General features: G+C 46.7%; 2 protein-coding genes across 3 annotated transcripts in view; one reads left to right on the top strand and one right to left on the bottom strand.

Annotated features, from left to right (window-relative positions):
• Positions 1-3,770, top strand: part of MAT2A (methionine adenosyltransferase 2A) — a 6,251-nt gene extending 2,481 nt beyond the window's left edge. The window contains exons 4-9 of the mRNA XM_072636982.1: positions 11-123; positions 218-361; positions 582-800; positions 952-1,134; positions 1,301-1,434; positions 2,170-3,770. Of these exons, the coding sequence (XP_072493083.1) occupies positions 11-123; positions 218-361; positions 582-800; positions 952-1,134; positions 1,301-1,434; positions 2,170-2,272 (896 nt within the window). The 3' untranslated portion in view covers positions 2,273-3,770. The remainder of the gene's footprint in view (positions 1-10; positions 124-217; positions 362-581; positions 801-951; positions 1,135-1,300; positions 1,435-2,169) is intronic.
• On the bottom strand, positions 3,218-27,124 carry GGCX (gamma-glutamyl carboxylase). 2 transcript variants are annotated; one of them, XM_072636981.1, is made up of 16 exons: positions 27,105-27,124; positions 16,966-17,111; positions 16,041-16,211; positions 14,187-14,345; positions 13,874-14,039; positions 13,160-13,238; positions 11,075-11,181; positions 9,860-10,023; positions 9,357-9,622; positions 9,013-9,144; positions 7,927-8,078; positions 7,246-7,415; positions 6,966-7,096; positions 6,570-6,717; positions 5,801-5,996; positions 3,218-5,443 (listed from the first exon to the last, which is right to left on the bottom strand). In XM_072636981.1, the coding sequence occupies exons 2-16, from the start codon at positions 17,006-17,008 to the stop codon at positions 5,245-5,247; spliced, it is 2,283 nt and encodes a 760-aa protein (XP_072493082.1). In that variant the 5' UTR covers positions 17,009-17,111; positions 27,105-27,124; the 3' UTR covers positions 3,218-5,244. The 2 variants fall into 2 exon arrangements, with proteins under 2 accessions (XP_072493082.1, XP_072493081.1); XM_072636980.1 differs by lacking the exon at positions 27,105-27,124 and having other exon boundaries at positions 16,966-17,143.

Below are 27,124 nucleotides of genomic sequence, written 5' to 3'. Positions count from 1 at the left end.
CTGTTTACAGGATTTGATTACAAGACTTGCAATGTTCTGGTAGCCTTGGAGCAGCAGTCACCAGACATTGCTCAGGGGGTTCATCTAGATCGAAATGAAGAAGATATTGGTGCAGGAGACCAGGTATTTTGTTTATATGATGGTGGGTTTTTTAAATCTCATTAAAATGCACTGTAATCTTTTGAGCAGTTAAGATTTCATGATAACTCTTCCGCAGGGATTGATGTTTGGTTATGCTACTGATGAAACTGAAGAATGCATGCCCCTAACTATTGTGTTAGCTCACAAACTCAATGCTAAGCTTGCTGAATTGCGGCGCAATGGAACTTTGCCTTGGTTACGCCCAGATTCCAAAACGCAAGTAAGTAAGGGTCTGGGTGCCATTACAGTGATGTTAAAGCAAAAGTGTTAAAATTAATAGTGCAGATGCATAAAGGGGAGAGGTAGGTGGCAACCAAATAGAAAAATGAGAGTTGTCTTAGGTGTGTTCAGACTTAGTCGATTTGTCTGCTGTGTGCAGAGTACTTTGGGCAGAGGCTAGTGGGAAATGTGTTTTTTCATGTCTATTTTACATCTCATAGGTCACTGTGCAGTATATGCAGGATCGTGGTGCTGTTCTCCCTATAAGGGTCCATACAATTGTGATATCTGTTCAGCATGATGAAGATGTGTGTGTTGATGAAATGAGGGATGCTCTAAAGGAAAAGGTGATCAAAGCTGTTGTACCTGCAAAATACTTGGATGAAGATACAATTTATCATCTGCAACCTAGTGGAAGATTTGTCATTGGTGGACCCCAGGTAAGACATTTCTAGGATTTTGTCTGGTAATTTGTGTGTTCCTCCAACATGAGATATGATTTCTTCAGTATGGGTTCTCTCCTCTTGTCAGTTGATAAGGGTCTTTGGGTCTTTTCAGCCAGTAGATCTAAAAGAAGCCTGTACTTTGCAGGGTGATGCTGGTCTGACTGGACGGAAGATCATTGTGGATACGTATGGTGGTTGGGGTGCTCATGGAGGTGGTGCTTTCTCAGGAAAAGATTATACTAAGGTGGACCGTTCAGCTGCTTATGCTGCCCGTTGGGTGGCAAAATCCCTGGTTAAAGGTGGTCTGTGTCGCAGGGTACTTGTTCAGGTATGTATTCTTGCAACTGCAAGTAGGTTTTTCCAAGCCTCGTAATATATCAAGTGGTTATGGGAATCAAAAAATCCATGCTCAGCAAGCACTGTGTAGAGCAGTTTGAATGACAGTTATGATCAAACCAGAATTTTGATGACTGATTTTCTCTTATTGCTTCTAGGTTTCTTACGCTATTGGTGTTTCCCATCCATTGTCCATCTCCATTTTTCATTATGGCACCTCTCAGAAGAGTGAGAGAGAGCTCCTGGATATTGTGAAGAAGAACTTTGACCTCCGCCCTGGGGTCATTGTCAGGTAAAGATGGTAATGCATGTCACTAGCCAGAATTAAATGGGGGGGATTTTCACACTCATAAAAACTTAAGGTCTAAGTATGGAGACAGATCAGAAAAAAACACAAGCAGCCCTTCCATCCTGATAGCTTTTTCCAAGTTGTCATCAATCATAATAGGTTTCAAAGACTATTGAAGGTTAGAGGTTGCCTCTTTTAATTTCCAAAATTGTTACCGATGATAATCAGTGCAGAACCTGGTTGGCTGAATTGAGCCCAAGAAATCCTGGATTTGAGTTGGAGTTGCTGTGTGCATTTGTAGCTGCCTTCCTCAGCCTTTGGGGGGAAACAAGGCTTAATTAAAGAGCAGAAAACCATTAATGCTTCCAGCCAAGTGGAGCGCTGGGATGGTGCCTGTCTGTACCTTAGGGGGGTGGTAAGTATCAGATTCTCAAATGAGCTTTGACCCTTGAAGTTTCTCAGGATGGTGACAAGCTTTCAGATCTGTTGAGCCAGTGACTGGAGCAAGATTTGTAGTTACTTTTAATCTGAAAGCTGGAAAGTAAGTGCCTGTCCTTAACAAGGTGCAAGGAGAATGGACCTCAGGGATGTGACCTTTCTTCCCCACATTTTCTTCCTAGCTTTCCCCAGAGAACTGAACTTCTCATTTACCAGAACTCTTGAAAATGAGTCTTACTGATTATTTTGCTTTTATTTAATTGAATGCTACATATTAAGTTATGGACTTGTATATTCCAGGGATCTGGATCTGAAGAAGCCCATTTATCAGAGGACTGCAGCCTATGGCCACTTTGGTAGGGACAGCTTCCCATGGGAAGTGCCCAGAAAGCTTAAATATTGAAAGTGTTAGGCTTTTTTCCCCAGACTTGTTGGCGTAGGTTACAGAGAAGCCTTCAAGCTCTGAGGGAAAGGGCCCTTCTCCCTAAACTTCTCCTGTCCTCTTTCAGCTCTTGATCAGTTGCAGTCACTCTTGTCCAATGATCTGATTTTAGTTTTTGTGGGGACTGTAAGTTGGGCTCTGCTATTCTGTCCCTGGTGTTTTGCTCACCATTATAATGGATTTAGTGAGCATAGGTGATCCATGTAACTGCCTAGAGATGAGCAGACAGCACTGTCTAGTAAATGATGCTTTAAGATTGAACCTTTGTGTCCCACCACCCATCCCCAAAATCTTAACTGCATTGACTTTCCCATCAAATGCTGAAAAATGTCCTTGTAATGTGCACGTCAAGTACTTGTAGTTCCATTTATAGCCTCTGTCCAACAATGCCACCACCCTGTCAGCATGATTTTGTAATGTCTTGAGCTCTTATTATGAATGTGAAGCCTTCCCCCATCGTCCCTAATCTAATCTAATTATGTAGCTTTTTGTCAGGGAGTGTTCCCTACCAGATCAATCTTGCATGTAACGCAAGTTCCAGTTGGAGCTCTAGCCTGACTTCATGAAAAAGGCAGTTACTAGTTGAACCACCTTCTGGTGCTTATGCTCTTAATGACCATCTCTTAAACGGCACCAAATCTTAAAATCTCTCCACTCGGCTGTCTTTTGGAGGACGTACGTAATAAGGTTTTTATTTAGTAAACCAATCCTATGCATGGTTTCAGCACTAGCCAAACCTCACCAACTCCTAGCTCTAGTCAAGCGGGCACTTGGCAGCCTTGTGATGTCATACAGAGAAGTCACAGGGCGGTATCTGAGGGTCTGTAGGTTGCACACTTTGGTACCGGTTAACTTTTTCTTTATAAGAAAGACTGAGTATTCCACACTGCACAAGAACTCCTCCCAGGGTTTTTAACTTTGTTTTATTTTCAAAACCAGGTCCAATGAGCTTTCTGAGCAGCTGGTGTAGATACAGAGAAACCAGCTTCCTTCAGAGAGCAATGCTTTTGGCGGGGAGGAGAAGGAAATCCCTTCATACTTGAACATTTTCTAATTATTTATTGTATTCTGGGGTGTGGCGTGAGTACAGAGAAGCTATCACCTCAGAGGGCAGCTTTTAAAAAAAAAAAAATCCTTGACACCATGATTCCTTTGACATGTTTCCAGCATTCCCAGGTAGGCCAAGGTGTCCTACAGAAGAACCTTGGGTTACACCTACAAGGGGGTCTGGCTGGTGTTAACAGAAGGGAGGGCAGAGCTGGAGCAGCTGGTCATGGAGGAAGCTGACTTGGCTGGTGTGGTACAGAGAAGCCAGCTTGTTTACATGCCTAGTCCATGGCTGCTGCCCTAAGCAGAAAGTGCCTTTCAGGATCTATTTTTTGGAGGTTTATTACGTATGTCTGGTTCTCAATTCCAACAGTTTAATGAAGATCTAAATAAAATGCTAGGTTCTACCTTACCACTGTGTCCATTCACTACCAAGAAAGGGGCATTCTTTGCTGCCTAGAAGCAACTTTGGTCCATGACAGTTGACAGCCTCAACCTGCCCTGCTCTCAATAGTGTTTCATGCTTTACCCTATAAGCAAACAAACCACTTATGACTAGTTACTAGAGCAAATTCTAGGGAAGGAAGCTCTGTAGCAAGGCAGAGAGCTGCCGTTGGTTCCCTTTGAACCTGGCTATTAAGGCACTCCTTGATGTGACTGATGGTCCCGCTCCGCCATTTTATTTTTCCTAACTGAAGAAGTGGGGATGAGAGCTCTATTCCTAAATTTTGCCATAACTAAGAAAGACATGCATTGTAGTCCACAGGTCAACTTTTTTTTGAGGTCAAGAAAGGCCAGGCTCTTCCAAGGACTTTCTCTTTAATGTTACTGAATGTTGCAAAGGAAAGTGGACAGCTGCTGTCTCTAGGATATACTTAGCAGGACCCTAACCAGTTCATGTGTAAGACCATGGAAAAGCAGTGGTTTGGATTGCCAGAGAACACATTTTTAACTGCTTCCTAGAAACATTCATTCACTGCTGGCCCCTCCCCTTTCCTGAGCTCAATCAACAATTTGGGTGCCTCTTAGGAAGGCAATGAAGCTCCTGCAGGGCTTGTCTGTGGCAAATCTCAAAATGCCATGTGACAAGAGCCTCAGAAAGCTGAGCAGAGAAAATAGGCTTGATGCCTACTCTGCATTTCTTTGTCCACTCTGGACACCCACAACTCAAATTAACTGAGAGACAGGAAAGACTTTTCGCTTTGTATACCCAGTGTGCAACAGATAAAGTGGTAGGGAGACAGAAGTGCCTTCTTCACTTAAGATTATTAGGCACTTAGATTAGGACCATGTGCCATAGACACAAACCAAATTATCAACTTTAAGTGGTATAATAGTTTAAAATCCTCACTTCCCCTATAAAAGGGATCAATTGATCCAAGGCCAAGATGCGAAAAAAAAAAATCTTTCACTTGATGATGTGAGGAAGACTAGCCTGAAATTATGAGGACATAATATATTATAAATTTATGAACTGTAAAAGTTACTTTTTGCAATTGGGATAAGACTTTTCTATCAGGTATTGGAGAAAACAGGCTTTGGTCAGTAATGTCTGACCAAGGAGGCCTATCTAGAGCCAGCCAGAGAGCTCTGGGAAAATACCAGTGAATTTAGTAACTAGGTGACTGGTTCCAACTGCCAATTGAGCAGCTTTCTGAATCCGTTCTATTGAAGCAGAACAGGAGAAAAATAGAGTGACACATTTCCAAAATGCTGGAACCTCTCCAATGAGAAGGAATGGCAGGTGAGTGCTGCCACAGTGAGTGAATCTGTCTGTGCTATCTAATAAAGATGCATGGACAAGAGAACTTAAAAAAAAATGACTTGGAAAAATCCTATGCAAATTTCTCTTGAGTAGTTGTTCTGTGATTGGGGGCCTTGACAACTCAGAGCTCTGAGTGTATAGGTGTGTGGCTTGACTCAGTGGGATTATCATTAGCATCCAAAGCATCAGACATTGAAGGGGTCGATTCTGCAGGTGACTCAAAGGGCCGCAGGTTTGCATAGGTCACCTCCTGGGCCAGCTGCTCCAAGGAAGGACGACCCAGGATCAGATTTCGAAGAGAGATACAAGTCATCAGGAAGCTGAGAAGAGACAGTTGAGTGAATCCAAGTCTTTGAAAGCCTTGGGAATAAGTTGCCCATGGCATCCACAACCATAAGACATGTCTAAATCACACAAGAATCTTCTCCAGGCTCTAGCACCCAAATCCAGTTTAGTGGGGAAGCACAGCACCTCAGGAGACTTATTAGTAGGCCTTGGAGCAGGCTATGAATGATTTTCTTACGTGTGAGAAGACCCACTTGCTACATTAAAGGTTCTGATCCCACTCCCACACTCCTTCCTCAAACTGAAGGAAAGAAGGAAGACCACTAGGCTCAGATTCTCCCCTTCCATAACTAAAGGAAGAATACAGAGATCAAAGAGAGGGTAGCACTGACCTTCGGCGGAAGATGTAGAGCTTTCGAATCAGAAAGCGGGACAGCCTTTCATAGAAAGGGGAACTGCGCCGCCTCTGGATTTCCTGGAGACGCTGTTGTCTACGCAAGAAGGTCTGGACCAGAGGAGTTAACTCAGGTCCCCCTTTCACTTCCCCCTCCAGTAAGGGGCGAAGCTCTGGAGGCAGTGGTCCTGATTCTGTTCGAGGAACAGGAAACAAGTCATTGGTGTAGACAACACAGCTTCCCCCTTCAATTTATCTTCCAGCAGCTGGAAAACAATCAGTCCCTCAAGAACAAGTATCACCCTGTCATCTTGTAGCACTGTCCTCCAGAGTCTGGGATACTGAAGAAACCTGGCTGTGTGATCCTGGGGGAGTCACCTCTCTCTGCCTGTTTCCTCAAATATAAAATAATAATCACACCTTCCTCCCAGGGTGGTTGTGAGGTTGTAAAGTGCTTAGTACACTATATAAATGTTATCTATTAACATTATCATCATCAAGTGCCTCCTGTGCACCTGACAGTCTCTGTGCTGGGTGTTGGCAATTACAAAAAAAATAACACCCTGTACTTGACCTCCACAGAGAGCTCACCCTCCAATATTCTGTGGGGCTTAAACAACAACCTTTTGAAACATGCCAAAAAAGGATTCCCCACTGCTGCAGATCCCCAGATCACCAGAAAATGATGGCAGCTTTATACCTGAAGGGGGCACCAGTGAGCTAATCCCTGGTTCAGAAAGGCTCACAGTGGACTCTTAATTACTTACCAGTCCCATTCTCAACTTTCTCCTTGAGTTCCTGTAACCGTGCCAAATCTCGCTCCAACGCCAGCTCTGTGGTGTTGACATAGATGTACATATAACAAGAAGGACTAGGTGATGTTGTGTAGACCTTGTGATATTCACCTGCTGGCAACTGCCAAGGAGGAAGAGCAAAAGGTGGGGCTTGAGTCCGTCCTCCCCCAGCCTCTCCACCTTGCTCATTTCTGCTCCCCACTACCAAACAAGCCTGAGAAGGGCAGAGCTTCTGCTTGGACAGAGCCTTCACTACACCTCTAAGGGTTTTCTGCCATGGCATGGTTGGCTTGACGCGCCGAACATTGCCACACATGTTCTTCCCATTGGTCCTGAGGTTCCTCTGGCCCTTGGTCTCCTAGGACCTACCTGGATTCTGTCCCCTTCCTGAAGGGAGAGATTCCTCTGCTCTGCCACCAACTCTACGGCTACTTCCCCCTGCAGGACCTGGAGGCTGGTATTGCCCAAATCTTCACTCACAAAATTCTCCAGGTGCAGCCCTGTCAGAAGCACAGTACATCATACCCACAACTCCCCCACACCCACTACTGGTGCCTCCTGGGCTGCCCATCATCTCCACCCACCCTGCCCTCTCTCCCACACAAGAGCAACATGAACTTCCACCCCCCCCCCCCCACCTTTTCCATACCAGGGAAGTCAGCGATGAAGACCACCTCAGTGTGGTTGTCCAGGCTGCTCTCAATCTCCTGAAACTTCTCCCTCCAGGGAGATAAATCCAGCAACAAGGGCTGTAGCCAGGGCGTTGGACGGAAGGGAGACCAAGCAGCCTGCACAATGTCCACTCGAGGGTCAAAAAGCCTTTGAGCAGAAAATGTTATGTTCCAGAAGCTGTCCCTTGCTCTGAATACCACTCTCCCACAGAGCAGCTCATGGTGTTTCAGTTTTCTATCACTCCAGGTATAAGTGAACATATTGAGCACAGAGTACACTGGGATGGTCATTTCCCTGGGAATAATCTGGACACAAGATGGATGTGAATGAAGCCTATGTAAAACTAGCTTTATTTTGTGTCCACAACCCATTACTGGCTCACTAACCCCGCACGTAGGTCCTTTTCATGATCTGCTTTCTGGTCACCTCTCCATGCTCCACCCCGGCCCCTCCCACCATCCTCACACCTGTATCCTTGCCCTACATGGCTCAGGTGGGGGGGAGGGATGTCAGGGGCCACCCCTTTGGGGGTGCTCAGTTTCTCCCTAGGTCACAGTGCTGCTGCCAGTGACGCCATGATGACAAAGATGAGCCCCCACAGCCCTGGTCTTTTCCTCCCATCCCTTCATGTCCGCTGGCTGGGAGCTGTCCTACACACCTCTGCTGGAAGCGGTCATTGATGGAGACCCAAACGTCGAAGTAGATCTGGGGCTCAGAGACATTGTAGTTGGGCAGCAGGCGGTTCAGGCACATGGCATATTGTTTCAGCATGTCCGCATGGTCCTTCCATCGGCGACTCTGTGTGAACACCTGTCCCCGACCCCCACATTAATCTGGCATCAAGGAGGAAAGTAATATTGCATGAAGAAGGAATGATGAGAACCCACACTGTCCCCTGGGCTGAAGGGAACCACATCACAGGATGGAATGTTAAAGTGAAAACAAAGAGTTCCACGGTCCTCCAATTGAACCTTGACCTGGAATAGGAATTCTCCCCTTGAAGGTGCCTAGCCCTGCAGGTTCTTGGACAACTCTGATGAGATTCGCTGTCGCGTAAAGTAGCCCCTGTCATTTCTGGACAAATCTGTTTATTAGGAATGTCTCATTCTGAGCCAAAATCTACCTCCCTTTAATTTCCATCTCTGTGTTCTACTTCTGCCCTTTGGAGAAAAGATTAAGTCTGATCCCTTCTTCCAGGATAAGGCCTTAAAAGAGTTGAAAACAGTGGTTGTATCACACCTAAATCTTTTCTTTTACAAAGTAAACCTCCCCAGTTCCCTCCCAACTGATCATCCCATGCCCTGATTTCAGGTTCCCTCATCCTGCCTTCTTCACGTCCTCTGGACACGCTCTAGGTGATCAAAGCCCTTCCTACAAGATGGTTTCAGTTTCAGTTTTCCATCACTCCAAGTATTAGTGAACATAATCAGCACAGAGTACACTGGGATGATCATTTCCCTGGAAATAATCTGGACACCAGATGAATGTGAATGACGCCTATGTTTTTTTGTGCCCACAACTCATTATTGGCTCACTAACCCCACAGGTAGGTCCTTTGCATGGTCTGCTTTCTGACCACCTCTCCATGCTCCATCCCAGCCCCTCCCATCATCCCACACCCTAATCCTGTGCAGTCTTAACTTCTGATTTCAAAAACTTTTCCCTGGATGGGGTGGGGTAGGGCTGAGGGACCAGACCAGGAAGTTCAAAGGGAAGGATTTTAGGATTAGGGGTTGTCTCTCACCCCAGGGTTAAGATAGCCTAATTCCCCAGTGTGGCCATCTCGATAGGTGATCTTGACATGCTGGTGGGAGCGAGAGTGCACCATCATGTCCCAGGAATAGCCATACAGCCCATTGGTCCAGTTGTTATAACCCTGGAAGGGATGACAAGGAAGTGACTCCTGTAGTGGGAAATGTGAGCCATGAACCACTCTCCCAGGCTGCCAAGCCAAAGAGCCCAGACACCCTCAGCACACACAACCTTCTCTGACCCAGCAAGGACAAGCTGCCAGCCCATGATTCCTCCTGCCTTATCACTACCCATTTTTCCCAGTTTCACCTGCCAATCCCCATTTCCACCCTGTACCTGGGTAATAAAGTGGGAGTAGGGCAGGAAGAGCTGCTCCAGCAGATAAAGCAACGTGAAGATGGTTCCCAGCCGATGTCGCAGCTGAGCCTGGGGGCTGCCTTTGGCTCGGCCTCTCTTATACACACAGGACGAACTGGGCTGAGTGGCAGCTGTGCTTGGCAGCAGGGCCTGGAGCCACCAAGGACAGCAGGAAACCAACCTCCGAGGCCAGTCAGGGGAGCAAAAGAGGGGGCTGCTGGCTAACATGACGAAGGGGAACATACCTAGCATAATAAAGAAAGGAGTCCCATATGATGCCAAGTGCCGCCCCATCAAGCTCTGGACCTAGATCCAATTCAAAATCAGCCCAGAGCCCATTAAGAGACCTTCATATCTCCATGCCCGGTTCAGTCCCTCTCTGTCCCTGCCCCCAGCACAGCCCTTCTACCCCAAAATGATGACTTGGTGTCACTGTGGGCATTCCCGTGGCTCCTGGCCTCCCTCAGACCCCAAGCACTAACCGATGCTGAAGAGCTGGGAATTCATACAGTGGAAGTAGGACACAAACAGAAGGCCAATGGCTCTCGAACCATCAAAGAAGAGCAGGAAGCCAGCCAAGAGGTCTAAGAGCAGCCCACACCAATGCACCACGAGCAGGCTGGTCATTCCCTCAGAGAGCACCAGCCTATCAACACAGAGAAGGACTCCAGGCCATGAGGGTGCAAGGGTGCTCTGCCTTCTACCCTTCTAAGGAAAATGTTGAGTCATTAAGGTCCCAGTGATGGGCAGAGGAACTTGGAACTTGTAAAGAAACCCACCCACCCACCTCTGGGCCTGCTTTACAGGCTCCTTGGATTCTGTGAGACAACAGATGTCCCAGAGCTCCAGGAGGTACCACCACCTGGCAGTGTGGGATGGTGAAATCAGAGCAAAGTCTGATGAACAGAATGAAGGGTGTTCTGGGAGCCAGGACGAAAGAGAAGGGCCTAGGAGAGGAAAAGGATGGGCTAAGACACAGAACAAGGAGGAGTGAGAAAAACCAATTTGGAAAACAATGGAGCCAGGAACAAAAGGACGCAAGAAAAAACAGGGCTGAATCCCTAGTGCTGCTTTATAGTCTCTAGAGACCAGCAGCTCAGAGACCTGATGGGGTTCACCCTCATAGCTGTGAGGGCTGGGCAACCCAGGGATAGAAGGGCAGTTTGAAACCTCTCTTTTTCCACTTCTCCCTCTCTCCTCTTCTGCCTCACTGTCTGCTCTCTTTCCCTTCCTTTTTCTCTCTTTTCTCTCTTCTCCCTTTTCTTTCCCTCCCTCTCTCCTCCTCTTTCTTCTCCTCCTTCCCTCTCTTCCCTTCTTCTCCCTCTCCTTCCCTCCTTCTTTTCCCTTTTCTCCCTCTTTTTCTTCTCTCTTTCTCCCCTCTGCTCCTGCCTTTGTCTCTGTCTCCCTCTCTCCCTTCACTCTTCCTCATCTCTCTTTCTTGCTTTTCCTTCCTTCCCTCCTCCATGTCTCAGGCCTGCCAGTAGTGGCCACAGTCATATCTGGTAGGCCCTACTGGTGACCCTCAGGAAGAGAGATTGTTGATTCTTGCCCTAGTGTGATTTCAGCATCACAAAGAAGAGGAAGAAGAGACATAGGAAAACAGAAGCCAACATGGAGGGTAGAAATTATCCGACTGAAGCCAAAAAACCACCACCTCCCTCCATGGCCATGATCCCCTCCACTCAGCTCCCACTCACTTGAAGGGGTCGAAGAGCCAGTGTCGGGACAAGTTGCCCATGGAATAGCCTCCAATCCAGTCTGCATCAAGCTTTTTCACTCCCGCAATGAAATATACAATGAATATCTGCATTTGCAAAAACCAAGACCAAAGAACAAATGAGGACCCTGACTCTGCAGTCAATAGTCAGAGGGGTTCAAAGTTCACTGTCCAGGAGAGGAAAGTCTGACCTTCCTTCCAGATACACAAAACTATTTCTTCTTCATGGGAAGGAAGGAAGATTTCGGGGAGGGCTGAGTGGGCTGACCAGCCTCTAGTTTGATCTACTCTCCATGTATAGGGAAAAAAGAAAGTCCCCTAGTTGGTCTCCATGTCTCTGATTTCCTCTCTCCAAGTCATCTTGCACGGAATTGCCAAACAGAGCTAATGTATGCATGTCCAATCACCTACCGGTTCCCCACAGCCTCCCAAAGAAATGGACTGCCTTGCTTGGCCCTTGCACTCTAGGGGTCTGACTGATCCTTCCACACTTGCGGTCCATTCCTTCTCATTCTGAAGGCCCGTCAAACTCACCTGCCCACCACCCCCTGTGAAGACTTTCCATCCCACACCTGTGCCCCATATGCCCAATGCCATTCCCTCTTCACCTCTGCCTCCAGATTAAACTCAAAGGCATCCCTGGCAGGAAGGGGATCCCAGGAAGCTATTTTGTACATTATTAATGGACTTATCTGTGTACATATATTCCAATGGAATATAGCTCCTTGAGGGAAGGGGTTGCTTTGCTTTTGTCTTGGCACCAATTAATCAATCAGTATTTATTAAGCACCTACTATGAGCCAGGCCCTGCGACAGAGGCTGGAGACATAAGTCCAGAGAATGAAAGAATCCTTCCTTGTTAGCTCATACTCCAGCATGTACCTATATATCTGAGCTTAGAAGTAAATAAATACAAACATTCACATCTAACTTCAGTCCTATACTCACACAAATCTGCCTCCATATACACACCTACAGCTGGGGGGTATGTGTAGCAGGTAGCGTGGCAGAGGAGGAGACCAGAAAAGTCTTCCAGCAGACGATAAGATGGAAGCTGGGATTTGAAGGGAGACAGAGAGTCTATGAAGCAGAGACGAGAGGAGAGTGGATTGCAGCCACATAGGCCAGACAATACAAAAGCAAGGAGGCCAGAGATGGTGCCTGAGGTCCAGAGAGAAGCCAGTGTGGCTGTACTATAAAGTGTGAGAAGAGAGTGACATCCAGTGAGGCTGAGAAGGGAGGGCTGAGGCCAGAGCCTGCAAGGCTTTCAAAGTTAAACGGAGCTCTCCTTTCATCTGACGACCTCAGGAAGCCCCTAGATGGGGATGAGCTGCAGAGTCACATCCTTCCTCAGGCAGCAAGCTGTGGCTGGAGTGGTGAGATAGTGGAGGCAAGGAGACCAGTTAGGAGGCCTGAGCAGCGATCACAGAGAAGGTAAAAGGCCTGAACAAAGAGGTTTAGGAGACGAGACCAGATGCCAGAGATGTTGCAAAGGTGGCAAGAGCAAGATTTGGCAGCTGATGGGAAGTGGAGGCTGAAGGAAAGTAGGGAGCCTAGGATAATGTGGAAACCTGGGAAGCCAGAAGGACAGTAAAGGCTTCGAAAGAAACTTTGGAAGAGGGAAAGGCTCAGGGAGAATGAGAAAGACTTCAATTCTGAACTCAACTTTATGCAGTTTAAGATGTCTCCGAAACATCCAGGCCGAAATGGCCAAAAGGCAGTTGGGGATACAAGACCAAAGCTTGGGGAGATGGGGCTGGATGGATAGATCTGGTAGTCATCTGCCTAGTAATGACAGTTAAACCCATGAGAGGGATGAGGTGAGAGAGAAAGACAGAAAGAGAGACAGAGATGGAAGGGTGGGGAGGAGGGAGAGGAGAAGAGAAGAGAGAAGAAAGAAGAAAGGAGAGGAGAGGGAAGGGGAGCGCAGGATGAAGGGACAACCAAAGAGCACCCAGGATAGAACCTTTGTATCCTCAGACACCTGTGACACTGGGCCCACAGAGGGCCAGGCTGGCAGTGGGAGGGAGCAGCAGCCATATTGGCCCCAGTGAGCCCTATGTACCTGTCCGCGCAGGACTGTGTAGTTCCAAAGCGGGACATGGGCGTTCCTCTTAGAGGGATCTCTCAAGCCATCCAAGGACCTGTGCTCAGAGAAGGAAACCAAAAAAGGTCAGGAGGCACCATGTTCTGTCCAGTTCTAATGCTTTCCCTTTCTCTACCCTATTTATTCCAAGGATGCCCCCATCTCCCTCTGTCGTCCCTATGCTTGGGAACTTAGTATCCAAAGCCCTTTACCATAAAATCTTAGACCTTGTCCCACCTAGGACATCAGCCTCTTGGACAAACAGTCGCCTGGCTTCTTGAAGATTTCCAGGGCCAGGGAGCTGACTACCTGACTACCTTTCAAAAGACCTCATTCTATTGCTGAACAGCAGTAGGGAGTTCTCTCATGTTGAGCTGAAATTTGTCACTTCTGTCCTCTAGAACAATCCTTCAAATATCTGAAGAGAGCCATCATGTCCACCCTCAGTCTCCTCTTCAGAAGGGCTCCCCAAAGTGACTAGATCAACGTCCCTGTGGAGCCCAGAGGACCACAGGGAGGAAATGGAATGTCTCTCTCCACTTCCAGGAACAGTCTTCAGAAGCCATTTAAACTGTGGCTCCTTGAATTTTCAAGTCTGTTTTGCAAAGCAGAATCTGAAATGTGCTTCAGATGGCTAGGCTGCTCGTGACAGCCCTTCCCCCACCCTATCCTGTCCCATCCACCCCCTCATACCAGTAGCGGTTGGCATCCATGAAGCACAGCTGGAAAGCCAATAGTCCATACAGGTAGGAATGGTTGTTCCATGAGGTCTTGTCCAGCAGAAACACATACCAGTAGGGCAGCAGGAACAACAGGCAGCTCAGGCGGTACCACAGCCCCAGTGTCATGCCCAGGGCCCCTGGAATTAAGTTGTGGGGAGGGGGATGTTGTGTCAGAAGACACTTCTGAGGTAGCTCAGCTACTACCAGTGCCAACCCCAAGGCCGAGCCATTCCCCAGCATGCTGCCATGTTATCAACCGCTGCTTCTCATCCCACAGTTCTTACCCAAAAACATGATGGTGTAGACAAGGTACATCCAATCGAGAGGCAGCGGCTGCAGAGAATCAATCAAGGGGAAGCGGCACACCTCCAGCCCGTCCAGGTATCTGTGGTCCAAGAAGCTGAGGCCTCGCTCCTGGGGAATGTCCAGTACCATTAGCAGCCCTAGAAAGGTGGTGTTCAATAGGGTCAATAATAATTGTGGCATTTATATAGCACCTGTTGTGTGCTAGGGGCAGCTAGGTAGTATGGCAGATAAGAGTGCCAGGCCTGGAGTCAGGAACACCTGAGTTCAAATCCAGCTTCAGACACTCACTAGCTAGGTGACCCTGGTCAAGTCATTTCACCCTGTTTACCAATGAACTGGAGAAGAAAATGGCAAACCACTCCAAAAAAACCCCAAATGGGGTCACAGAGTCAGACATGGACAACAACAACATACCAAAGGCTTTACAATTATCTCATTTGATCCACACAACAACCTTGGAGGTAGGCTATTTTTACAACTGAGGAAACTATGGCAAACAGAGGTTAAGTGACTTGTCCAAGGACACAGCTAGCCCATGTCCAAAACCAGATCTGAAAGCAGGTCTTTCTAACTGCATGCCCTGCACTGCACTCACTGTACCACCTGGATGCCCAAGGTTAACCCTGGCCCAGGGGGCACAAGGGTGGGGACAAGCCATTCTACAGCGGGACAAGTTACGGCTTGATGCATTTGGAAAACCTTCCTAGTCTGAACATATGATGGTATATGAAAGTAATAGAATATCACTGTGCTTTTAAGAAATAACAAAAAAGATGGAAGAAGCTGGGAAGATTGCTATGAACTGGTGCAAAGTGAACCAGCCGGGAGAACAATTCATACAATAATAATGTGATAAAAAAAAAAAACAAATCTGGAAGACTCAAGACTTCTGATCAATGCAATGACTAACTTCATTTCCAATGGACAGACTTGCAGAGGCATATCATCTTCTCCCGGACAGACAGGGAACGGACTCAAGATGCAGAAGAAGACGTACATTTTTGGATATCACAAATGTGGGAATTTATTTTGCTTGAATACACACGTTTGTTTCTTTCTTTTTTTTTAATTTTTAAGGTTTTCATTTTTTTCAATGGGAGAGAGGGAAGGAAGAAGGAGGCTTAGGGAGCTAGGTTTAGAGTTGCCAAAAAAGAAAGAAAAAGAAGAGAAAGGAAAGAAGGGTAGAAGAGAGAGGAAGAAGAAAAGAGGGAGGAAAGAGGAAGGGGAAAGAGACAGAAGGGAAAGATGGAAGGAAAGGGGAAGGGGAGAGGAAGGGAGAAAGAGGATCACTGAAGCATTTTTTAAATGCACAAAAGAGAATAAGGAGAAGGCCAGAAAGAATCACAGACCAACAGAACAGCCTTCAGAGTTATATGATGAATTTATTATATATTTTAAAAGAATAAAGCTGTGCATAAAAGATTTAGCGTCTCTCATATGATGTTCTTTTCAGTTCTATATGGAAAAGCTACTTTTATGTGAGATGTACTAAGTGCAGAATGAAATAATAAAGTATCTACCAAGTGCAACGGGCATCTTCCCTGCCTCCTCTGGGCAGGTCATTCCATGTGAGGTCCAAAGCATGGTGGGCAGAAGCTCAGTCAGGAGCCATGCACTCAGTGACTTCTTCTAGCTCAGTGTCAATCTCATTACTCTCACAGTTTGTCTTCCTTGAGGTCAGAGTTCTCTAGGTGATCAAACTAGGGCGTGCTGGACACAGAGCCACCAAGGCCCCCACGTGCCGTGGGAATCTCTCCATTACATGTAAAGGGTGTTGGCAGGGGGAGGGTCAAGGCCTTGCTCCCCTCCTTCCCACCCCCATCCCGACTCACCAAAGAGGAACCGGAAGACTCCAAGGCTTGCAGGGTCAGTTGGTCGATTGAGGAGGGTCACCAGCCTCTGCCAGCTGGACACATGGGACCACTCAAAGCCAAAGAGCTTAGCCATTCGGCTGCCTTGCTTGGGCCCTGGGGTCTGCCCAGCCTTGTTCTTCTGAGAAAGCCCTGCAGCCACAGGAGGTGGGAAAACAGCCCAAGGGGCTCTTTTCAGAAGGAGGGTTTCCCCTCAAACTACTGACCCCTTCCAGCCCAAGGGTCTCCCCTCAAAGCTCGGATGCCTCTCACTGAGAAGGGAAGCTCTCCCTTTAGAATACAAGTCTCTCTCCCAACCACTGGTCACTTCCACAACAGGGGGTCTCCTTTTCAAACCACTTTTCTTTTTCACTCTGGAGCAGAACTCCCCTTCAGACCACTAACCCCTCCAATGCAAGTGGGGCTCCAATGGTCGCCCCTCCTCCTTAAGACTCCCCCCAACCACTGCCCCTCTCCTCCTGCAGGCTCCCCCCAACCATTGCCCCCCCCTTCTTGGGCTCCCTCCAGCCACAGCCTCCCCTCCTTCTTGGGTTCCCCCCAATCACTGCCCCCCCTCTTTCTGGCGCTCCCCCAATCACTGCCCCCCTCCTCCTGGGGCTCCCCCAATCACTGCCCCCCTCCTCCTGGGGCTCCCCCAATCACTGCCCCCCTCCTCCTGGGGCTCCCCCAATCACTGCCCCCCTCCTCCTGGGGCTCCCCCAATCACTGCCCCCCTCCTCCTGGGGCTCCCCCAATCACTGCCCCCCTCCTCCTGGGGCTCCCCCAATCACTGCCCTCCTCTTCCTGGCGCTCCCGAATGACTGCCCCCCCTCTCCTCCTGGGGCTCCCCTCAGCCCCAGCCCCTCCCTCACGGCCCCGCTTCCCCCGGGAGGGCAGGGGGCGCCACCTCCGGCGGGACGGGTTCGCGTGGCCGACGCCTGAGCCTCCATGCTCCCGCCGCCGCCGCTCTAGCCTCCGGCCTCGTCTCTTTGGTCCCTCGGGGATCGCTCCCGGTCGCGGCCGCCGTCGCGAGCACAGCTGCAGCCCGGAGAGCTGCGCACGCGCAGTAGAAGGGGTGAGGCGCGGAACCCCGCCTCCCCCGTCGAGATTCCCAGACACGCCACCACTCTCCTCCCCCCGGGGAGCCGAAAAGCGAGAAGCTCCGGGAATGTCGCAAAGGGCCCCGCCCCCCGCCCCGAGCTGGCGTGCAGCGTCGGCGCTTTACGGCCTCCGACAACCCCGCCCCCGCGCTCCCCCAGGCTCCCCTCTTTATAGCGAAGGCCTGAACGAAGGTCAGCCGGCAGTCCTGGGCAGAACCGAGGCCTAGCTCCCCCTAGTGGCCGAGGCGATAAGCTTAGGCTAGGCTCTATAGCGAGTCGTTCCTCTGCTCAAGAAGGCACCGCGGCTCCCCGGTGCCCCGGGATGACGCTTTTCCAGGCCCCTTAAACATTTCCCCCGTCGGCCGCTCGTCTGAGTCCCCAGAGCACTCTCCTTTCTCGGGGGCTGCGGCCCCCCGCTGGGCGGTGCCTGGGGCCGGCTCCCTGTCCCAGGAGAAGAGGCCCTCCGTCCCGTGGTCACGACCCTTGAGGGCAGGCCCTGCCTCTTCTTGCCTGCCTGTCCCCAGCGCTTAGCACGTCTGCATGCAGTAGGTGCTTAATCAGTGCTTATTGAGGGAGGGAATGAACTGTGATCCCATTCCTAAAGCTCTTCTGAGCCTCTATATTCTTAAAAGTCAGGGCGTTCGGCATGGCCCCCAGCCCCCCGACCTGCAACAATTCCTGTCTTCTGATGCGGGGTTTCAGCGCACCCCAGGAGGGCCCCTTCCATTCCCTGGGTGGCTCAGCTCCCCCAAGTCAGCCCTGCGCTGGGCTTCAGATGGACCAGCACAGAAGATGGTCATGCCCTTGACGGTGCCAGCACCCGCCTAGGCTCCATTTATGCTCTCCAGGTATCTTCATGCCTTCCTCCTCCTAACCCTGGTCTTCTCCACACGTGCCTCCACCCCTAGCCACTTTACCAGGCTGTCACGCACTGTCCTCCCTGCTCAGTCTGATCTCAGAGTGAAGCAATGCCACCCTCCACTTTCCTTGTTCCTTGTCCTAAGGACCAGTTGTACCTGGCTGGACCCAAATCCTGGATTACTGCCGCCATCTGCCTCCTCATCCACTCACCTTGTGGCTGGAAAGCCAACCTACCAAACTGAATTCATCCACCACAAATTTGTCATCTTAAAAAATGGGTTTGTTTGTTTTTTACAACAAATGTGACAATTTTTACAGAATTTGCCAATTTTACAATTTGTTTAAACTTTCCCCAGAATCCTTCTCCCTCTTTTCTCCCAGAGAGCCATTTCTTTTAACAAAGAACTTTTCTCAAATTTGTTATCTAATCTTAACTGGGCTCTCACTGCAGCAAGGCAATCTTTTTACTCCTTCCTAATTGATTCTTTATCCCACTCCTCCCAGAGGTTGCTCCAAACTTTCTCTGCTCTCATGAAGTCTTCCCATGCCATCACCTTCCCTCGACTCTTTTGGTTAAACAGCTTGCCCCGTACTTCACAATTCTAGCCGTTTCCCACATGCTCCCTCTCCTCCCTTATTCCTTGTCTCACAATCCCTTGATATCACCCATCCACAAACATGCCCCCTACACTCTTTCATTGGTCTCCATTTCCTCTTTATTTCTTTCAAATCTTCTGTAATCCCAGAACTGAAAATTCTCTCTCCAAAGATACCAATGATCTTGTACTTGCCAAAGCCAGCGTCTTGTTCTCAGCCCTCATCCTTCTCAACCTCTCTGTAGCCTTTGACGCTAGATGACATTCTTCTCTTGGACTTTGAGTTTTCACAGCACTGCTCTCCTTGTTTTCCTACCAGCCCAGCTGCCTCTTCTCTGTCTCCTCAGCTGGATCTTTACCTATGCCATGCCCCTTAACAGTGGGCATACATCGAGATTCTGTATGGACCTCTTCTCATTTCTCTCTAGAATCTTTTTTTTGGGATGACCTCATCAGCTTTCACACGTTCAGTTACTGCCTCTATACAGATGATTCCAAGATCTAGGTAGATATAGCATTTATTAAATGCTTACTATATGCCAATTGCTACTTTCCATATATAAATATAATAAAATATAAACAAGCAAGCCAATCTCTTTCCTCAAGAAGTTTACATTCTAATGAGAAAAACCAACATATAATAGGGAAGGAAGAAAGGGAATGGGTGTAGTTGGGAGCTGATAACTGGTAAGTGAGGTAGAAGGAAAGTGGAAAATAAGCATTTATTAAATGCCTACTGAGTATAAGCACTGTGCTAAGTGGTTGCTATTATTATTCCCATTTCACAGTTGAAGAAACTGAGGCAGTGTAATGTTAATGAGAGTAAAAAATCTTCCCCACCCATTAATAGGCCTCAAGTGGAGCCCATTAAGGGAGACTTGATTAGGGAAGGCTTGTTTTGTAGGAAGGCCCACACATTTTGATAATTTCTAATGAGGCAGTGGGTCAGGAGGGTCCTGATGCCATCTGTCTCTGAAAAGTGTATATATGCTCTGAGGTGATATTTTGCTTTGGGGCTCATTATTTGGAAGAATGTTTGTGTGCCAAATGAGGCTCTGAGCAGCCATTAAGGAGACTCTGCCAGTTTTGAAAACCAATTTGTTAGTGCTTCTCTCTCTGGTAACTATGTATGTATGTATGTAATGGTCAGCCAGTTGGAGCTGTCTGTTGATCTGTGATATATGTATTGCTTATGGTCAGACAATTAGAACTCTTGTCTGCTGGTCTTTCTCTGCTTGTATTTTCTCTTGGTATATATAATTAAAGAAGATTGTTGACCCCTCAAAAGTTGCTTTCCTTTTAGAAAAGCAGATCTAAGAACGTGTGCTAGCAGGTCATCCTGGATGTGTCAGGGTGCTTGCTGCTATAGGCAGACAGCCGCTAAGTGACTCACCCAAGGTCACACTGCTAATAAGTATTAGAGGCAGGATTTGAACTGAGATCTTCCTGACTCAAGGCCTAGCACACTCTACACTGTACCACTTAGGTGCCACAAGGTAGAAGCCTGGTGTGGGCCAAGATGAGGCAAAAGTTCACCTATCAGAGCCCAGGTTGGTCCCAGTCTTTGTAACCTTAGTGCCTAAACAGTCCTCTGCAAACAGTAGCTGTGCTTAGTCACTTTCATTGAATCAGGCTGACAAGGAGCATACCCCAGGGACCCCATCCTGCATGTGTGTACAATGGTTTTGAAGGACAAAGTCTGGCCTGTGCTGCCCCTCTGTCTGCACTTTGACAAATAATTGCAATATTTGAGCAGGTAATGAACATAGAGCAAGGGGTGAACCAAGCTGAGTAGGGTCAATCACGAACGAATTCATGGAGAAAGGGTTTGGAGGTTAATTTTACTGAAGGACAAAGAGAGGGGAGAACATCTCAGATGAACTGTACCAGAATAATAGCTAGCACATTAAGGTTTGCAAAGCGCTTTCCATGCATAATCTCATTTGATCCTCACAGCAACGTTGGGACAGATGTGCTATTATCCCCATTTTACAGATGAGGAAACTGAGGTAGAACGTGGTTAAGTGATTTGGCTAGTGTCACAGAGCTCATAAGTATCTGATAGGGGATTTGAACTTGGGTCTCCCAGACCCCAAGTCTAGCAGTCTATTCAGTGCACTCTTCCACCCCACCATATCTCCAGCTTCTTACAAAGACACAAAAGCAGAAAGAGGGTAAAGGAAAGAATTTTGGATTCAGACACAGAGAAGCTGGATTTGTATCCCAGTTCTACCACTGAATCCAATCCATTTCAATCCAACAAGCATTCCCTAAGTGACTAAAGTTTTCAGGATTCTGGAGATACAAAGACAAAACATTAAAAGAAAAAATAAAGCCCCTGTCCCCCACTCCAAGAGCCTATATACCACCTGGAGGATACAACCAGTACACAGAGAAATATCTGCATTCTGTGAGGAAAGAGAAAATTCTGACAACTGGGGGCTGACAGCCTGTCTCTTTGAATTTAACCCTGTGAAACCCCTGGTTTGGAGTCCCACAAAGTGCATAGTACAGCTCCTTAAATGAAGTGAGGTGTGAAGCAGAGAGGATCCACCAAAGGCTGGAGCAGAAGAGCCTGGAACTCAGACCAGAGAAAAGAATAGAGCCTTTTTAGAGTGTTAGGTGCAGGGCTGTGCTGGAGCCAGCTCCAACACACTTGAGAGTTGATTATTAAATTTTTGTGTGAGCATTTACACTGGAAATAGGCAAAGCTACAAATCAGGGCTGAATTTGTTGTCTTAATGATTGTTTAGACTTAAAGTGATGGAGAAAACGATAGTAATATGAATTAACTTAAAAGTATGCTATGTTGTATTATAAAGCAGCAATCATCAAAACCACTTGGAATTGCCTAAGAAAGAAGGGTAGATTAGTGGAATAGGTTAGGTACTCAAGACACAGTAGTCAATGAATACAGCAGTCTACTGTTTGATAAACCCAAGGACCCCAGCTTCTGGGAGAAGAACTCACCGTTTGACAAAAACTGCTGGGAAAACTGGATAATAGCGTGGTGGAAACTGGGCATAGACCAATGCCTGACATTGTATGCAAGAATAAAGTCCAAATGGGTACATGATCTAGGTATAAAGGCTGACACTATAAACAAATTAGGGGAGCAAGGGATAGTGTATTTGTAAGATTTATGAAGAATGGAGAAATTTATAACCAAACAAGAGATAGAGAACATTATAAAGTACAAAATGGATCATTTTGATTACATTAAATTGAAAAGTTTTTGCTTGCTTGGGTTTGTCCTTTGTTCTCAAAGAGGATCATGACATCAGAGAAATGATGACATGACTTGCACTTCACTGTTTTGAGTGAGGGAGGGCTGTGCAAGGTCACCAGCCTCACTTTCTCTTCCTGAGCCATCTGGATCCAGTGACCAGATATTCATCAGGATGACTGGAGACAACCCAGGACGCAATGGGAGACCTTGGCCTTTTTAGGTTAAGGCCTTTTCAGGTATTCACTTAGAGGGAGGTAATACCCATCTAGTGAATAGGCCTCTTTAAGAAGTAGTCAGGGAATGGCCTCTTTAATGAGCAAAAGAAAAAATAACAAAGTTTTTGCACAAACAAACCCAATACAACCAAGGTTAGGAGGGAAGCAGAAAACTGCGAAAAATTTTTACAACTAGTAAAACAGAGAACTGAGTCAGATTTACAAGAATACAAGTCATTCCCCAATTGATAAATGGTCAAAGGATATGAGCAGGCAGTTTTCAGAGGAAGAAATTAAAGCTATCTATAGTCATATGAAAAAATGCTCTAAATCACTATTGATTAGAGAGATGCAAATCAAAATAACTCTGAGGTACCATATCACACCTATCAGATTGGCTAACATGACAAAACAGGAAGATGATAAATGCTGGAGATGTGGGAGAGTTAGAACACCAATTCATTGTTGGTCAAGCTGTGAGCTGATCCAACCATTTGGAGAGCAATTTGGAACTATGCCCAAAGGGCTAAAAAAAATGTGCACACCCTTTGACTCAACAATAATGCTTCTAGGGCTGTATCCCAAAGAGATCATCAAAATGGGAAAAGGTCCCACATGTACAAGAATATTTATAGCAGCTGTGTTTGTGGTGGCCAAGAACTGGAAATTGAGGGGATGCCCATCAACTGGGGAATGGCTGAACAAGTTGTGGTATATGAATGTAATAGAATACTATTGTGCCATGAACAGATGGACTTCAGAAGAGCCTGGAAAGACTTATATGAACTGATGCTGAGTGAAATGAGCAGAACCAGGAGAACATTATACACAGTAACAACCACAGTATGTGAGGAATTTTTCTGTTAGACTTAGCCCTTCACAGCAATGCAAGAACCTAAAACATTCCCAAAGGACTCTTGAGGCAAAATGCCATCCACATCCAGAGAAAGAACTATGGAATTGGAATGCAGAATGAAGCAGAATATGTTCTCTTATGTTATTTTTTTTTTGTTTGGGTTTTTCTCATGGTTTTTCCCATTCATTTTAATTCTTCTATGCAACATGACTAATGTGAAAATGTGTTTAATAAGAATGTATGCGTAGAACCCAGAAGAGACTGCATGCCATCTCAGGGAGGGAGGGGGAGAAAATTTAAGACTTATGGAAGTGATTGTTGAAAACTGAAAACAAATACATTAATTAATTTTTTAAAAGTATATTATGTTTACATTTTTATTTTTTGCAGAGCTTATTGCTAAACAGTTACCAACACATTCCTGGATGCAATAAGTAGCCCAATCAAGTCAGCGAGCAATTATTAAGCACTTTCTGTGTACCAGACACTCTGCTGAGGATACAAATGAAAGAAAAATATATGATTCTTGCCTTCAAGGAGCTTATATTCTAATGAAGGAGACAACATGCAAATAACTAGGTAGATACAAGATATATACAGAGTAGATGGAAAGCAATTTGGGAAAGGAAGGCACTAACAGCTGGGGGGGACTGGGAAAGGCCTCCTGCTGAAGGTGGAATTTCTGAGTCTGAAAGGAAGTCAGAGATGGTGGACAGAGCTTCTGGGGGGAGGCACTGCCAGAACAAAGGCATGAAGATGGGAGATGGAGTGTCCTATTCTAGGAACTCCAAGTAGAATAGTATTGTTTGAATGTAGAATGCTTAGAGCAGAGTTGAGGATAAGAAATTTGAAAGGGAGGAAAAGTCAGGTGATAAAGAATCTTTAGTGCAAGACAAAGGGGTTTCTATTTGGTCCTGAAGCTCACTGAGCAGGAGAGGTAACATGGGCAGATCAGCATACTATAGAGAATTCAGGTTGGCAGATATGTGAAGGATAGATTGCCTGGGCAGAAGATGCAGAAAGGTCAATGAGAAGGGTATTTTTATTATAAGAAGGGAAGAGGTGAAGAGGGTCTGAGAGTCCCCAAGATTTGGACTCACGTTCAGATCTTGGGGGGATATCCTAAGAGGCCAGTCGATTTGGGGGCTCACCCACGGAAATCTCCAAATAAATACAGCTGGTGCCTGGGTTTCCATCTGGATGATTTAGGTGATAAGAGTACTAGACTCAGTCAGGAAGATCCGAGTTTGAATCTTTGTGTGGAGAGCTGTGTGGCCCTCTCTCAGCCTGTTTCCTCATCTGTAAAATGGGAATAATAATAGCACTTACCTAACAGGGATGTTGTGAGGATATGAGATCACATGTGTAGAACCCTTTGCAAACCTTAAAGGGATGGTAGCATCTCTCTGAAGAAAGGAGAGCTGGGCTGACATGTAATTGGAAGGGTCTCAGAGAGACAACGAGGCTGCCTAAACGTTCTATAACTGGTCCCAGTCAGCTAACGATGTGGTACATGGGAGGAAGACTCTTTGATTGTCTCCAGAAGCATTTTTTAAAAGGCCTGAGTCAGCCTCCACCCTCAGCCTCTTCTGCTGCTCCATTCTTGGTATGACTCCTTTCCTCATGGGATCTGATGAGAGACATTAATGTAAGGAGAGAGGCCTTGGGCCATCTCCTCTCTAAAACCATGTGGATTATTCAACAAGGGTAAGCACCTTGAGTTTATTTGACTAAGTGACTCCCATCAAGATACACCAACCAGGCATCCAAGAGCCTCCTCAGGTCCTCCTGGCTGCTTTGTATTCTGGAGATGAGGAAATGCTATCAACAATCTAATCCCTTAGTCCCCTGAGCCCCTGAGTTTCAAGGAATGTCTTAATTTTTAAAGAAAAATGAGCCTAACTCACATGGAAGAAGGGATTAAGCTATTGCTACCACATCCTACCCCTCGGTGGTAAGGTACTTAAGATCTTCTAGAATGATATTGTCAAACTCAAACAGAAATAGGAACTACGAATCAGTATGTAAAGATCCTTGCAGGCTGCATGTGGACTTTATTTTGAGCTGTAATATTATCTGTGTTTTATTATATTTTTATTTATTTTCTCAAATATTTCCCACTTACATTTTAATCTGCTTGGGGCCCTACTTAGGAGTGCTCTGGGCCTGCCTTTAGCCCTTAAGTCACATGTTTCACATATTTGTTCTAAAGAACCCTCTAGCACTTAAGTAACCTTAAGGTTATTACCAGTTTACTCTGATTTCTGGGATTCAAAAAAAAAAAACCAAAAACAACTTAAGACAGGCAGAACTATGAAGGAAGGGAAAATCTACAACAGAAACTTAACAAAAACTCAGCAAACAATGTAACCATCCCTCAAAAGAATCACTGAATCTGGGAGAACCCCAGGAGGGATCGAGTCCCGGGTCTAGAGCATCAGGTCTAGATGGTGGTTAATGACCAAACTTTGTAGCTCACAGTAGGTCTGTCAATGTAAAAATGTGACCACAAGCAGAAACTGTATCAGTCAGCATTATATTGTAGTCATCAGTGGGCTGCCTTTTGTCACTGCCCATGCTATAGCCCATTCTTCAGTCACAAGGCTGCTGCTGCTGCTAAGGACTGTTCTACCATCCACCAGGGCTGGGACCCATGTTTTTGCCCAATGCCACCTCTGCCAAGGTCAGCAGCTACCCCTGGGCTGGAGCAGGACAACCTCTACTACTAGGCCCCAGCTGGGACTGAACCTTGCTACAGGTCTCTGTTCCACCACACTGCATGGTCCTGCCCCATTAGGGCAGGCTGAACTCTGCCTCCCCCACATCCCCATAAAACATTGCTGAGGGCCTGCATTATCACCGACTGGGTCCTATTTCTGGGGCCTGACTGCCTTCCTGGGCTGGAGATGAGTCACAAAGGAACACAAATGACCACAAATCCAGGGAATCCTCAAGGCTGGCACAGGCACTCTATTTCTCATATTCATGCAATAGCTGTTTCTGCAGGGGTTGGAGAAATATTCTTGAGACCACTGCTCTGAGTTCTTCAGGGCTCCTCCTTGGAGGGAGTGACCACTAATGTTCCTAGTTCTCTATTCAGGGGTGAAAGGGAATCTTTTCAAACTGACTCAGCTCCCCTGCTTGTCCTCAGCTAATTAAATGTGGTGCAATTGGTGTGTTTGTCCCTAGGCCCAATTTCAGAAAAACTCTGGAGACCTGACAAAAATTTTACATTGTTCTCTCAAATGTCTCCTCTGGTGGTTTGCACCGAAGAACCATAACAAAATCCTTGTGGCCCAATTGTAGTAGGTCTCTCAAATTCCAAATTTAAGAAACAAAAACAAAACAAAAAACCCTCAAGCAAGTTCTTCATTATAGCTGTTCCACAATCTTAAAATTCCAGGGATATGCCTTGGCTTTCATTCTCCCCCTGTTGGAGTCCCAAGAGCTGCTTGGTTAAGCTGTCTTATCATTTCCACAAAGCCAGTCAAAACCAAATATTTGTACAGATAGGAAGGGTTCCCTTAAAAGGTAAAAGGGGCCTTTTGCCAAGAGGCCTTCACCAGACTACAGGGTAAGGACCTCGAGCAGCCAAAGGCATCTAGTCCCAGCAAGGGGAGAACACGATTAATCCTTTTGAATTTTTCCTTTTCTAATGAGAACATTTCTCTCTACATCCTTGAAAATTAAGTCCTTCCAGGCTGCTTTGAAGAAAAACTGAACTTTAAAAAAGATTCCCAAGTAGAACTTAAAGAAAGCTTAAATTACCAGGCTGAAAGGCCCGGTGGTTTACTGCAATTATCTTTAAGGCTCAGTTTTTAAGGACACAGGACATATGAATAGAGTTCTGTTCTGGCCGAATGACCACTGTCAACTTACCCCCTAATCTCCCAGGAAACGGGGGAGTACAATACTGAAATCACCTTCTCTGTGGGTACTGCTAAGAGGAGAAAGGCCAGCCTGCCTTCCTCTTCCTCTGCATGGCCAGTCTCTAATTTTAATGAACTTATTATGCTTCAGTCCTATAAGACTACACCCACTGTCCTGGGTTGGGCTTGATTCTGGCCAGTACCCTGTGATTTAGGCTGAAAACTGGAACACAATGAGATCATTACAGATTGTTCAACAGTTAACAAAAGGAGATTTGCTTAGCATTAGCAGAAGAAGGATATTCAACAAGGACACATACCTCAAGTAGATTCAACTGAG

This window comes from Notamacropus eugenii, chromosome 1, assembly GCF_028372415.1.
Source record: "Notamacropus eugenii isolate mMacEug1 chromosome 1, mMacEug1.pri_v2, whole genome shotgun sequence".
Taxonomy (NCBI): Eukaryota; Metazoa; Chordata; class Mammalia; order Diprotodontia; family Macropodidae; genus Notamacropus; species Notamacropus eugenii.
Note: the sequence above shows the minus strand (reverse complement) of the source record. Positions and strands in the feature narration are given on the sequence as shown.

Bases quoted from the DNA above. Each gene is read 5' to 3' on its own strand.
- GGCX (XM_072636981.1), bottom strand. From the start codon at position 17,008: ATGGAGGCTCAGGCGTCGGCCACGCGAACCCGTCCCGCCGGAG. The intron at 10,024-11,074 runs GTGAGTGGGAGC...CTGTGTTGATAG, and splicing joins TGGCTCTTCGACCCCTTCAA to GCTGGTGCTCTCTGAGGGAA. The intron at 9,145-9,356 runs GTACAGGGTGGA...CATCCCTTCCAG, and splicing joins ACTCCCACTTTATTACCCAG to GGTTATAACAACTGGACCAA.